General features: G+C 40.8%; 1 protein-coding gene across 1 annotated transcript in view; it reads left to right on the top strand.

Moving 5' to 3' along the window:
• Positions 1–14,974, top strand: part of LOC141110935 (beta-2-glycoprotein 1-like) — a 153,477-nt gene that overhangs the window by 78,256 nt on the left and 60,247 nt on the right. Inside the window, exon 2 of the mRNA XM_073602748.1 lies at positions 3,165–3,305. Within this exon, the coding sequence (XP_073458849.1) occupies positions 3,165–3,305 (141 nt within the window). The remainder of the gene's footprint in view (positions 1–3,164; positions 3,306–14,974) is intronic.

Genomic DNA, 14,974 nt, shown 5'->3' on the forward strand with positions numbered 1-14,974 from the left:
ACTGATAAAAACCAGTAAGGCTGTCAAAAAACCCTTTCTTAAAAATGGGGGGATCTATGATATTATTGGCAATAGTATTCCTAAGAGAGGGAACCCCCCTAAAAACAACCTGGGGTTTGGCCGGAAGAATATTATTGAGAGTAGGGTCACTAGTAAGAATATGCCAATGTTTTTTGATCAATTGGTTAATCCTCCTATGCTGGATGGAATATGTTGTAATGGAAAAGAGTGGAAGGCGCCCTGTTGGTGTTGGGTGCCTTCTCCTTAAGCAATTCACCTTAAGCAATTCTCCTTAAGGAATTCCTATCAATACGTGATACCTCTTCAAGGGTATTTCTTAGGAGTGTATCCGAGTAGCCCTTCTCCAGAAAACGCTTGGTCAAGAAGTCCGCCTGTAGGAGAAACTCACCTCTATCTGAATAGTTACGTCTCAAGCGGATATATTGACTTTTTGGTACCGACCTAATCCAGGCCTCATGATGGCAGCTGTTGGTAGGGATATAAGAATTACGGTCGGTACTCTTAAAATAAGTGGCAGTGGAAAATTGACCCTCTCTGATCCGAATGGTCAGATCCAAAAAGTGAATCTCATGTTGACTGGCTTCATAATTCAAAAAAATGCCCCTGTTATTGGTATTAAGTCCTCCAAGAAAAGAGTCCAGGTCGGACTTATCTCCATCCCAAAGGAGGAGGATGTCGTCTATATATCTAGCCCACAGAACTACCTGAGGCTTCTGTTGGGCATAGACGACATCCTCGTCCCAAAAGGCCATAAAGAGGTTCGCCAAACTGGGGGCATATTTGGCCCCCATGGTGACTCCTCTATCTTGTTTATAGAATTGGCCTCCAAACCAAAAATAGTTTTGGGATGCGGCAAATTGAAGCAATTCCATTATTATTATTATTATTGTCTCCACGGCTTAGCAGCCCTATCCGGATGTTGTCCCAAGATGTGCGTATTTGTGCTTTCCATCTGGTAAGCGCATATGATTAGTGGTGGAGGTTCACTGCGTAGGGTGTTTTTTCTCTCCATTTCTCACTGGAATCTCACGGAGAACTGCCAGGGGACTCTTCTTGTTTTTCCTTACACCAATGAACTTTGTTGTCTTTGCATCACTTATCTGAGATTATTGATTTAATATATGTGTGCATAGACAAGTGTAGCGCTATAGATTTTAAGAAGCTTAATGATGTAACCTATATAAATTTATGAAAATGAAAAAAACGTCTATGTCGATCAACAATGAGTTCAAAGTGTGACAAATTAACAAGTAAAGTCTCTGATGTTCCTCGAGTGTTTCTTAGACTGCAAAAGACTGATGTTAGTCCAAAAGGTATATAATTCCTTATTCACCACCTGGATAACGCATGCAAAGATGTATGTGTGATGGACCCTCCACATAGAGAAAAGTGAAGGCTTACCAGAAGGATTGAACTCATAGGAACGTACGTTCAATGAGTCAATCTAGCTTGTATCCCCAACAGGCAATCAAAAAGAAGGACCTCTCAACTGGATGGCGACAAAACTCCAAACATATCCAGACTCCTGACGGAACTATCTTTAAAATGGATGGCAAACCTTCCCGTAGATCATCTCAGAGGGATAGCCCATATGAAAATAAAGGAAGGGGGGCCACATAGCATAATACCGTTTTGTAAAGCAAATTTATTAAAATAAGTAAACAACTTACATTTCAGTAGTAAAAAAAGCGCTTCAAGTAAAATTATGGCAGGCAGTGATACAAGCTAGATTGACTCATTGAACGTACGTTCCTATGAGTTCAATCCTTCTGGTAAGCCTTCACTTTTCTCTATGTGGAGGGTCCATCACACATACATCTTTGCATGCGTTATCCACGTGGTGAATAAGGAATTATATACCTTTTGGACTAACATCAGTCTTTTGCAGTCTAAGAAACACCCGAGGAACATCAGAGACTTTACTTGTTAATTTGTCACACTTTGAATTTATTGTTGATCGACATAGACGTTTTTTTCATTTTCATAAATTTATATAAGTTACATCATTAAGCTTCTTAAAATCTATAGCGCTACACTTGTCTATGCACTTAAATTTTGACAAAATCCTTGTTTGTTGTGTGAGCTCCTGTCCTGTTGGGTAAGCGCAGGGTTAAACTTTTCTCTTCTTTATTTAATATATGTGTGTTTATTACATATATTGTTCTTTCCACAATTTATCATATAGCGCAGTTTTTTTTGCTTTTTATGGATAGATTGATAGCAGCGCAGCCATTGGCTCCCACTGCTGTCAATCAAATCCAATGAGGCGGGGGCCAGGGGGCATGGCCGAGTCTGGCATTCGTGTCTATGGATGAAAATGCTGGTCTCTGGAGCGCGCCCGCAAGTTAAACCCACCCGGGAGAGCGCTTCTCCTAAGGGGTTATCTGATGCGGGGAGGAGCTGCAAGAGCCGCTGGGGGACCCCAGAAAAGGATGATCGGGGCCACACTGTGCAAAACGAGCTGCACAGTGGAGGTAAGTATGATATGTTTGTTATTTTAAAAAAAAATTAAAAACGAGCCTTTACAATCACTTTAACTTTACTCTAATGCAGTTCATTTATGCAGGCCATACACGGTTGAATTTCAAACTAATTTTCTTTTCAAAATCAGAATGTTCGTTTTTTTTGTGATCCGATGATGCCATCATTGATTTTCGAAATTCAGCCGACCAAGCCTTCAATTTCACTGCATGTTGCTACAGAAAAGAATTTTCGTGGCCGGGAATCTTCTTTTCTCTCCATAAATTTTCTTTTCTTATTACATTTCTCGCACGATTCTCCCATCATTGATTAGAAAATCATTAGTTTTTCTAAAAATTTCCAACACGTCCGATTCCTAAAATTTGATTGCCGCACGAAAATTGGCCGTTGTTGCAGCCCACTAATGGTGCGAAATTCATACGAAAATTCTTTCATACGATTTTCTAAAGAAAATTCTTACGAAATTTGAACCGTGTATGGCTCGTTGTTATCAGTTGTTTCTGCACTATTCATGTTTCTATTGCTCTCTGCACTGCCCAGCAAATAGACCTGAATGAACTGCATACAAGACATTCAAGTAAATGTAGGAATTGTTCTATGTGTTGTACTTGCAAAGAAATATAGTATAACACCTTTGTTTGTCTTTATATAATTTTTTTTAGATGTTTCAGATGTCTGTCCCACAAGAAAGAACAATCTTATTGGTCAAACCTGCCAGAAAGCTTGTATACAAGATCAAGAGTGTACTAAGAAAAGACCGAAATGTTTGTGTGATGGAGACTGCGGAATGAGCTGTATCAAGAGTAAGTCCATATTAAATATTTTGGGAGTCTTTTACAAATGAAATGCTTTATTTTTAATAATAAAAATTAGATCATCAGGATGAAGAAGATGAAGCTGAGCAATTATGTATGTATGCTGGCAATTATATTATTTTCAATGATACAGACAGGGATTAGTCTAAGACCCCATACATGCTATTAGATTTTCTGCAGATTGTTGTCTTCAGATTTACCAGAACCATATAATATGAGGTCAAACCTTTAGCCTCGGTTCACACCAGAGGCGGCATGACTTGCAGGTCGCCTCACCGAGGCAACCTGCACACGACTGCCCGGGCGACTTGCAAAACGACTTCTGTATAGAAGTCTATGCAAGTCGCCCCAAGTCGCCCCCAAAGTCATACAGGAACCTTTTTCTAAGTCGGAGCGACTTGCGTCGCTCCAATTAGAACGGTTCCATTGTACTGAACGGGACGCTACTTGTCAGGCGACCTAGGTCGCCTGACAAGTCGTCCCAGTGTGAACTGAGGCTAAGAGTTTCAATTTGTGTGCAATCAGGCAGGCCCTTGCACTACATGGTTTTGGTAAATCTGAAGACAAAAATCTGCAGAAAATCTAATAGTGTGTATGGGGCTTTAGGCTGGCCAAAGATAGAGCAAATTTCTTTCCTGCAACCACGGGGAATCCCTCCTGCAGAGCCATTGTGTATAACAGCCGATAGCAATTATCCTATGTAAAATCTGACAGGCTGGTTGTACCCAAGTTGATTGATCTATCAACTTGGGTACAACTAGCCTGACCATACATGGTTCAAATCTCGCCCAGTTCCTGCTGAAACGGCCAAATTTCAAACCTTCTATGGCCGGCTTAAATTACATATTCTATTTTATTGGGTTTGGATAGACTCTTAACACTTTTCAAGGATGCACTACCTTCCAGGTCACCTAGGGAAGATTTTTCAATACCACTGATACAAGATTAGCTGAATAATTTGGCCTAAGCTCTTCAGATGGCCATGTGTATGGCCTAGGCTAAGTGTTTTGACTAAGCTTGTTTCAGGACTATGGAGAAATCTGCAGCAATTTAACTCTTTCAATAGACCAGGAACCAAACTTATGATCGAAAATTGTTTGCATCAAACCAAGCAAGCTACCACTTGCAATTTTGATTGACCACCTTAATTAACGCCATTAAAAAATAGATCAAAACCGCACCTTGTTGCATTTGTACTTTTTTGATTAAAATCAATAAAAATATTGAATAAGAAAAAAGTAGATCAAAGCCGCAGGGAATTTACAATTTAGTTGAAGGTTATTGGATTTTTACACTGGGTTTGAGCTAGGCAGGTTTGATCCCATTTCCTTGCTGTAGATGAAAACCATCATTTCCATTTTTGTCAAAATTTTGATTTCAGCTTGATTGAAAATGACAAAAATTTGCCACTTGTATGGACAACCCACAGTCCGTTTACATGTAAGAACCCCAGCTGGGGTTGCTGCAATTAGCTGAGAGAGGCAGCCTCATTGAAGCTAATGGGAAGCTGACGATTTCTTCAGCTAATCTCACCTACTTCTCATGTAATCGCTCATGCAGGGATCACATGCAACTGAACAGCCCTGGACACAGGCCGTCTGCATCCAGGCTTCCAGGGCTGATCACTTGAATGCAATCACTGCAAAATAAATGACATGGAAATTGGCTAAATTAGCTGCGGGAGTCTACAGCCTCCCATTGCTTTCAATGGGGCTACCTCTCTCAGTTATTCGAGGTAATCCCCCGCTGGGGTTTTTGCATTTAATCGGACTGTGGATGAATTCTTAAGTGTGAATGCACCCTTAACCAAGATTTACTGTAGCAGCAAGCTAAGGTTCTGTCATATGAATAGGTAGCAGCAGCTAGTCATGGTATTGGTGGGTCCATTACAGTTACTTTGACTTTATTTGGTAAAGAGGGCACGGTCATAAGGGACTAACAATGGCATAAACTGTTTGCAAAGTATCAGCAAAAATATATGCAAATCTGCAAAGGAATCAGCACAGAGCAGATCTATTTGAACCTAATGCAAAGTATTTTACCCAGTTTGATTAGGAAGTATGGTCAATCCCTGACCATAAATAATGTAAATTTTAAAATGAAGTACAAATGAGGTTTTCAAAATATTAACCCACGCTTTTAAGAAGCTTTACTAATATTTACTTTAACCTAAACATTGGGGTTGATTTACCAAAGGCAAATAGACTGTGTACTTTGCAAAGTGCAGTTGTACTCTGCAAGAGTAGTTACTCCAGAGCTTAGTAAATGAGCAGAAGCTCTGCTGACTTCCATTATACAGTCATATGCAAGCAAAAAAGCTGTTTCTTTTTATTTTACTTTCCTTGCACGTGATTGGGTATTCTTTGCAAAGTGAAGATTTACCTCAGTTACTAATCTCTGGAGCTACTGCCCTTGTAGAGTGCAACTGCACTTTGCAAAGTGCACAGTCTATTTGCCTTTAGTAAATCAAACCCATTGCGTCTAATAACCCTCAAACTGAGTATAAATTTTCTTTTGACACTTTTTTTCTAGAAAAATCTCTTGGATAATCTTTTCAGATCACATCACAATAACAAACGTATTGACCCTTGACTGCATTCTACACTATTTCAACTTGGCAAAATGACATTCCATAATACTTCCATTTACATCTTTATAATTTTGCCTCACATCAGACAGTGGCTGGGTCACTAAAGCTAGCTGATTACTGAGAACTGTTCACCCTACTGTCTAATGTCCATACATCATAATTATACTAATACAGCCAAGCTGCAGAATATGAAATATCATATCACATCATCTAGAAACACATAAATAAAATATCAAGTGACTGAAAAAAAGCATTTAATGCGCCATGGGAAATGTGCTGTAAAATTACAGTTCAGTGGTATGTTTATCACAGAGAAACATTGGTTTGACTCCGTGGCACACATGTTACAGAGAAGGGCATTGTGGTAATCCAGATGCTCTGTCTGCTAGATGACTTTTATCACCAAAGGGAAGGTGACCAGATGGTGCTGCCTCCTCTCATATCATCATTCACATCTGACTTATTAAAGGTGCACAGTGTGCTCAAATGATTTTATACTGCACAGAATTCACAGAAAACATTAAACGTATTTGCATTTTACCTCCATCCTTCCGTTACAGTGGACATTGCTGGCCCTATTTTATAAGAAGGTGCAAAGCACGCTAAGAAGCAGCTTTATTGCGTGTATCTACAAGCTTTTAGTTGAATCACACACCCTTCGTCAAGTGTTAGATGAACTGTGCAACTGAAAGCTTATGGTTATATGAAATAAACCTAAGAGCAAGAAAAGAAGCTGAGTGCAGTAGCTTTGGATAGACTATACATTTTTTTAGTTCATGGGGACACTGCTAACAGTGAGGCGAACTTAGGTTATTAAAGGTACAAATTTTCAGGATAACTTAAAGCTGTATTAAACCCAAAACCAAAACTGTAATACAGTCCCTTGAAAAAGTATTTATACCCCTTAAAGTGTTCCACATTATTTCATGTTACAACCAAAAACATAAATGTATTTAATTGGGATTTTATGTGATAGACCAACACAGTGGCACATAATTGTAAAGTGCAAGGAACATGATAAATGGTTTTCAACATTAAATATCTGAAAAGTGTGGCGTGCATTTGTATTCAGCCCCCCTGAGTCAATACTTTGTAGGACTACCTTTTGCTGCAATTACAGCTGCAAGTCTTTTAGGTCTGCAGTTGTGCCATACACCTTCCATTTTCAGATGATGGATTGAACAGTGCTCCGTGAAATGTGAAAAGCTTGGGATATTTTTTTATAACCTAACCCTGCTTTAAACTTCTCCACAACTTTATCCCATACCTGGCTGGTGTGTTCCTTGGCATTTATGATGCTGTTTGTTCACTAAGGTTCTCTAACAAATCTTTGAGGGCTTCACAGAACAGCTGTATTTATACTGAGATTAAATTACACACAAGTGGACTCTATTTACTAACTAGGTGACTTCTGAAGGCAATTGGTTCCACAAGATTTTAGTTAGGGGTATCAGAGTAAAGGGGCAGAATACAAATGCACGCCACACTTTTCAGATATTTATTTGTAAAAAAAATTAAAACCATTTATCATTTTCCTTCCACTTCACAATTATGTGCCACTTTGTGCATGTGCCACTTTGTGTCTATGTAACATGACAAAAATGTGGAAAATTTCAAGGGGTATACTTTTTTAAGGCACTGTATATTGCAGTTTACCAATCATTGCTTCCCCTCTGATTTCACCTGGTGATCTGGCCAGTAACACGGTATTAGTGAGACACAACTCAGAAGGAATTAAAATAGTAGGCACAGCAGACAGAAGCATTGTCAGACTGAGGGGGAGGGTTGTGTTAAATGTATTAGCAGATTTAGAAAGACTAACAAATTGAAGCCAGAGTCCAGCTCACACTTTACAAGCAGTTACAGCAAACATTTTTTTTTTCCTTTTCGGATTAAGGTTTTGCATGAATAAATAAAAGCTGATCATTTAAACACCCCTGCCAGTGTTAAGTGATTGTCTCATCCATGTAAACTGATAAATTCTGCTGGAGAGTTTGTGTTGTGAAAAAAAAAAACAGATTTGCTGGCTGGATTACCAGATGTAAATAGAACAAAGAAAGCCTAAAAAAGGAAACTAATACAACCATCACATCTAAGAATTGGTAAGCTGCAATATAATACATCTTTGCATTTGGGTTTAATACTAATTAAACCTTTCTATCCTTTACAGCCAAGGGAGCTGCCATCTTAGCCTCTTCTTCATCTGCATTTGCCATCTGATAGCTTGACAATTCGGTCAACAGCAAAAGCACCTGTGACAGTTATCATTCATGGCATACCTGAAGTGTAACTATTTTTGGAAACACTAGAATAATGAGAGCCACAATCTGATCTCTGGTCTTCCAAATACTTTTATTCAAGCATCAACAGTATAGCTGCAATCATGGTGTCTCAGTTCAGAGAAAGGACCACTACCTTAACCTGTTTCACCATGAATGGCTTGATCATGATCAAACCATTTGTAGTGAAAAATGTTCAGGAGGCGGCCGTTTCTCTGGTTGGAGACACCAGAGAAACGTTGATGCTTGAATAAAAGTATTTGAAAGAGTGAAGATTGGGGTGCAGCTCTCATTCATATATTATATACAGTAGAAGGGCACATGCGCGATGCGGGACGGACGTGCCTGAACACAGCCCCACCAGACCCAGACTGCCAAGCTCAATTCCCAGGGCCATCAACCTCCGAATCCTCCAGAAAAACACAGGCACCCCTGTGGGACACTCTTGTGCATGCAGTCGGGCAAGAAGACTCGCTCATCAACTATCTTCTCAACACAAGGAAATCTCTATCAAAGATGTCCCAAAATGGCGCCAGCACTTTGGCGGCCTCATGCAGCCCCACACCTGAACACACTCCCACACAAAGAGACTGAGTACAACCCTCCGCTTTCTAAGGCTGATTTAGATGCTAGCCTGACTACAATATATGAAAAGCTAGTTGACAAAATACAGCTGGAACTACACAAATCTACTAATGCTCTCTCCCAGGAGATTGCAGCTATAGGAGGCCGCACTGACATTCTAGAGACCAAGCATGATGAACTTGCTTTAGCACATAATGACCTAAGGAAAGATTGTGAAATGCTGGCAGACAACTTCTCATGCAGGCTCAGGTTGAAGATTTAGACAATCTTAATCGCCGAAATAATATAAGGATATGTGGGATCCCTGAGTCTGTTACAGATCTCACTCCAGCCATATGTAAACTCTTCCATAACCTTTTGACTGATAAACCTCTCTCTGCCTTCACATTTGACAGGATCCATAGGGCTTTTCACTCAAAACCTACTCCTGATAAACCTCCTCGTGATGTGGTTATGTGCATTAAAGATTTTCTCATCAAAGAGGATATCATGCATGCATCCAGGAATCCACCCAACATAGAATTAGACGGCAACAGGATTCAAATATACCCTGACATCTCTCCTGCTACACTAGACAGGAGATGCAGAATAAAGGAGGTTACTTCTATACGGCAGACAGCAAAAATGAAATACCGCTGGGGCTTCCCATTCAAGCTCTCTGTGATCCACAACATACACAGTATAAAATATAATAGAAGGAAAAGATCTTCTGGTTAAGCTGGGCCTGCTGGAGCCAGAACCTCCAAATAGACCTCCCATCACTCCCAGATCATCACCCATTTGGTCCACACCTTCTTCACATTGCAACCAGAGAGACCAAAGAAGATGGCGTCAATCCTTTCAAGATCAAGCAGCATAATGTTTTTAGTTCTATTTGACATTTCGCCAATTTTTTCTAGTTTTTAGATTTGTTTTGTTTGATTGAATTTTTTTAGCCAGATTGCCTGAATTGTTCTTCATAGGCAGACTCTTTGCGCTTTTATAAGGCAAGTCTGCTTTATTATTCTTCTACCTGTGACTGAAATGGCAGAAATAATAAGGACACCATGACTCTTCATCACTATACCACATACCTTGGCACAGGAACGTACTATGACCCCTTATTTCGATATTCAGCCCTGATAAACGCATTTGTTGCTACACTGAAATATTTGGGTCATCCTGCAGTTAATCTTTGGGGACTGGTACTGTTTTAAAGTTATAGATAACTTCACTAACATTTTTGTAGCTCTCATTGAGCACCTGTAAAGTTTCCTATATACGGAACCTCCTAAGGAAAACACCACTTTTTTGGGGGGGTTCCAAAAATATTAATTTTCTACGTGGTTATCAACCTATCTATAAGTTTAAAACACCTTAGCTCTTTGTGTTGATTTTAGATCTGTTATACTAACATGCACAATTTTTCTTCAATATCTTTATTTAGCTTGGCACATACGTCGTCGCTGGTTTGTCCCCCTACTTACTCTCAGAGCCTGGTACCACCCCTTCACAACAGGGATAGCGTTCTAGGCTCAGATGGTGGGTTTAGGACATTTTTGTCTGCTTGTTTGTTATAAGTGGTAAAGTCACATGTTGTCACTTGACCCTCTTATTTTTCATTTTTATTATTTTGCCATTTTGGCTTATACTATATGCAATTTACTCATTGGAAAACCAAAGCCATCAACAAATTTCCTCAGATCTATATGGATTGCTATAACTTTAAAATACTACAATTTATTGGTACAATGCTGTCTACTGGTACGATATATTTTACGCATATGCATTTTGGTTTCTTGTCATGGTGGAACTGTCTGTAAACTCATCCTATACTATACTAATCATTCTAGTCAGGATTTATATATTCTTAGTCTAACCCAGAGTACATTTTCTGACTCTAGTTGGTATTTTACATTGACTAATGGGTCTCAGGATTTTTTCTCACAATGTTCAAGGATTTAACTCCCCGCATAAATGAAAAAAACACATTATAAGAGATTGGGAGCAGACATAATCTTATTACAAGAAACCCATTTTTCAACTTCAAACCACCCACAATATTTCAACAAAACTTACAGCCAGTTCCACTATACTACATTTTCTAACAAATCCCATGGTGTAGCAATCTTTATTCGTAACTTTATAATTTTCTATATACAAAAGATATATAAAGATGCTGACAGCCGCTTCATAATTTTAAAAGGTACTTTCAAAACGGTCGATCACTGACAATCGCCTCATTATACACCCCGAACGATTCACAATCCACTTTTTTAACTAGATTCTTTGAAATTCTAGATTGCCACAACCACACACACATAATATTGGGGGATAAATAGAGTGATCTCTTCTTCAAAAGCTTTTTTCTAAATCAATCAATCGCTCGCTTAACAAATTTCAATTGATAGATTCTTGGAGAGCTCATAATACTGGGGTGAAGGCATACACCCACTACTCTTATCCACACAATTGTTACGTCCGCTTGGACTACATATTTAGCATCCCAATATTACTAGCCAACTCCTCCAAAGCCCACATCCACAATTGCTCATGGTCTGACCACCATATTATCTCCTTTGACACCTCACATATAGGTTTAGCCCCTACCCCATTTAGTTGGCGCTTAAATGACTCACTGTTAATAGACCCCTCCACTATTCAACAGATTTCTTTGAATATTGAAGAATACTTCTCCCATAATACAACAGATGATATACTTCCCTCCTCTCTCTGGTCGGCCCATGAAGCTGTATTGAGGGGACACTTAATTACCATAGCACCTACCAAAAACAAAGCCAGACTTTCAGAAATTAAATGCCTTGCCAAAGACCTGGATAACCTATACAATAAAATTAATCAATTAATCAATTAATCAATCTCTCTCCCAAGACCTTACTCATCAAATCCAAATTAAGCACCAAGCTTTAGACTCAACCTTATCAGCTGACACGGAAAAATCCCTTAGGTATTTCCAAAGCTAAATTTGTGCTACATAGCAACTCCACCTCTGCAATGTTTGCGAGGAAACTAAACCAAGAACATAAACCACCCCATGTTTACAAATTACGGGACCAGAGGGGTAATTTGGTCACTCACCCACACAATGTTCTTGATATATTTTCAACTTTTTATAAAAAAACTCCTCTCAGGACCACACACCCACCCTTCATCACCCTCACTTAACTGGTTGGACGGTCTGCAACTCCCTACACTATCCAGCCAACAAATTGCTTCCCTCAATGAACCTTGTACGGATCTCAAAATAAATAACATTATCAAATCTCTGAAAACATCCACTGCCCTAGGCTCTGATGGTTTTACTACCAACCTATTATAAGAAATTTGCACCCTTATTAGTACCCAAACTAACCAAATTATTCAACCATACCTTACAAGGTTGAAGCATACCCGATGATATGCTATTAGCTAATTTATCCCTACTTCCAAAACCACATAAGGACCATACCCTCCCAGAAATTTTTTGCCCCATTTCGGTCCTTAATAATTATTTAAAAATCTTTGGTAGAATGCTGGCAGATAGACTAGCGAGGGTTGTCACATCCTTGATTCGTACAGACCAAACCGGCTTTATCCCAGGCAGACAAATAGTAGACAATATTAGGTTGGTCTCAAATATCATTCAAGATGCCAATCTTCACTCACCCTTAGTTTGCCTGGGGCGTGTCCAAGATGGCCACCTGAATGGCTGCATATTCGGGAGCTCTGCTGGCACCGAGAATAATCCTATTCCTCCTGGACGTTACAGCAGGTGAAGGAGAGGAGATCGCACTTGGATGAGACACCGCTCATCCAGGGCATCCGCAGGTAAGGGGGAAAAGCTCCGTTTCCCACAGAGAGAGGAGGTACGGACCCCGCCCCCCCACACTTGTGGAGCGCCGGCCACATGGCAGCTAAACATGGCGTCACAGACTGAGCCGCCGGAGCCTTGGGAGCCACGGGAGTCCGATGCCTCCCCTCATCTCAGCTATGTGGCTGACATTATGTCAGCAATTGCTTTGTGTCGACCCACACTCACGTCTAAAATAGAGGCAGTGCAGCTGGACATGGGGATGATGAGGCAGGATGGGGATAAGATTAGGTCCCGGGTTACAGAGACTGAGCAGAGGACAGGTCTCATAGAGGACACAGTTACAGAACACTCCTCTGCAATCCGCAATCTGCAAACCAAGATGAAGGCTCTGGAGTATAAGGCAGATGACGCAGAAAATCGCAACAGGAGGTACAACCTCCGTATAGTGGGACTGGCGGAGGGAGCGGAAGGCACTAATCCTGCGGTGTTTGTGGAGCAATTACTGCACAATCTGCTGCCGAATGCGCAATTCTCTCCCTATTTTACAGTCGAGAGAGCACACCGAGTTCTGCCTAAACCGAATATCCCGGGGGCACCACCGCGCACCTTCATCTTACGGCTCCTGAACTTCCGGGACAGGGATGAGGTACTTCGAGCTGCCAGGGTGCAGGGTGAAGTTCGGTATCAGAATGGCAAGTTATTAATATTTCCTGATTATTCTATTGAGACACAAAAGCTAAGGAAGTCCTTTGACCTGTAGTGTCCTGTTTCCCGCCCGTCTGAGGGTCCAAGATGGCGAGTTGGTTCGTTTTTTCACCTCTCCACATGAGGCCTCGGCCTGGATCGATACATTGCCACCACACCACTGATCGGTGTGGAGATGAGGTGTTCTGCCTCCAACTCATTTTACCTGAAATTTGCCCTTCTTACGTAGCTGCTACAGCTGCTTTGATCCTGCAACAAGTTCATGTAACGTTCAAAGTTTGTGCACCTGCTGTTTGTTTATCTTTGTACTATTCAGATCAGTTCTCCACATGGAAGAATATAGTTCTGGGTCTTGTTGAATCTGTGACCCTCTTTTGTTTGGATATCCTGACTCAGACTTTTTCAGGATCCTGTCCAGGAACGATATAATAATGCATAAATACAATCCCTCTAATAATTTTTTTTTTTTTTTTAACTGTTCTGACTTATGCATACCTACATGCTGATAGAGTGCCAGCATATCTCAAGCACCGAAGTTGTTTCTTTGGTGGGCCAATACATCTGGTTCACGTCCCTCTAGGGTTGTCCTACTGACTGGGTGTTTGGATTTCATGCTCTCCATGATTGGGATGGGGGTGCGGGGAGGGGGGTGGGTCTGGTTGTTCTCTGTGGACAGAGAGGGTTTGGGAAAGTTTTGTTGTTTTGTTTTTGTTATTTTTTTTTCCATATGGTTAATGTGGTGCTTGATACTCTCTTATCTGTTTTGTGCTGTGGAAGAAGGTTATGTTTGCTGCAGCAATGGGTGATTAAAAAAAAAAATTGGGGTGCGTGGGATGCCCGGGGTCTTCTGTGGGCCGTGGGCTGCTCATGCATGTCCGAGACTACTACTGATCTTTAACTATGCTTATCAATGTCTCAGTGTAAAATAATTTCATGGAATGTCCAAGGCCTTAACTCTGCGGTAAAAAGGTCCCTGGTCTTTAAGTTTTTGCAGCGGCACAAGCCGCATGTCTGTATATTGCAGGAAACACACCTCCAGGGCTCCAAGATTAATGGACTCCGGAGGCCGTGGGTTGGTGAACATTTTCATGCAACCTACTCCAGCTATGCCCGGGGAGTCAGCATTCTTGTCCGGAAGACCCTTCCTTTTCGAGTACTGGAGGTGCGTACAGAACCAGATGGGAGGTATGTTATGTTGCATGTTAGCATTTATGACAAAAAATGGTTTTGGTCGGACTGTACCTGCCTCCACCCGCCTCAATTGCTATATTGACTGATATTATGACCATTGCTTTGAAATATGACACTCTGGCAGTATTTCTGATGGGGGATTATAACATGGTCCCTTGTCCAGCCCTGGATAGACTACATGGGATGCCACTGGATACATCTGCTCTGACGCAATGGGCTTCCACATTTGTCTTAACGGACGTGTGGCGACATTTACATCCAGATGTGAGAGAGTACACATGCCATTCTGCCACGTTTAAATCTCTCTCATGGATAGATTTGGCCTTTGCCTCTTCCGATGGCCTTTGTTGGGTCACCAAGGCATTCACACTCTCACGGGGAGTATCTGATCATGACCCAATTATTATGACTCTCTCCTTGTCTCCCTACAACTAGGCTATGGCGTCTCTCCAGGTTTTGGGCAATGGATGACCGGTTGCAAGAACCTATTACAGAATCTGTGTGTAACTACTGG

The sequence above is a fragment of the Aquarana catesbeiana genome, linkage group LG10 (genome assembly GCF_042186555.1).
Source record: "Aquarana catesbeiana isolate 2022-GZ linkage group LG10, ASM4218655v1, whole genome shotgun sequence".
Taxonomy (NCBI): domain Eukaryota; kingdom Metazoa; phylum Chordata; class Amphibia; order Anura; family Ranidae; genus Aquarana; species Aquarana catesbeiana.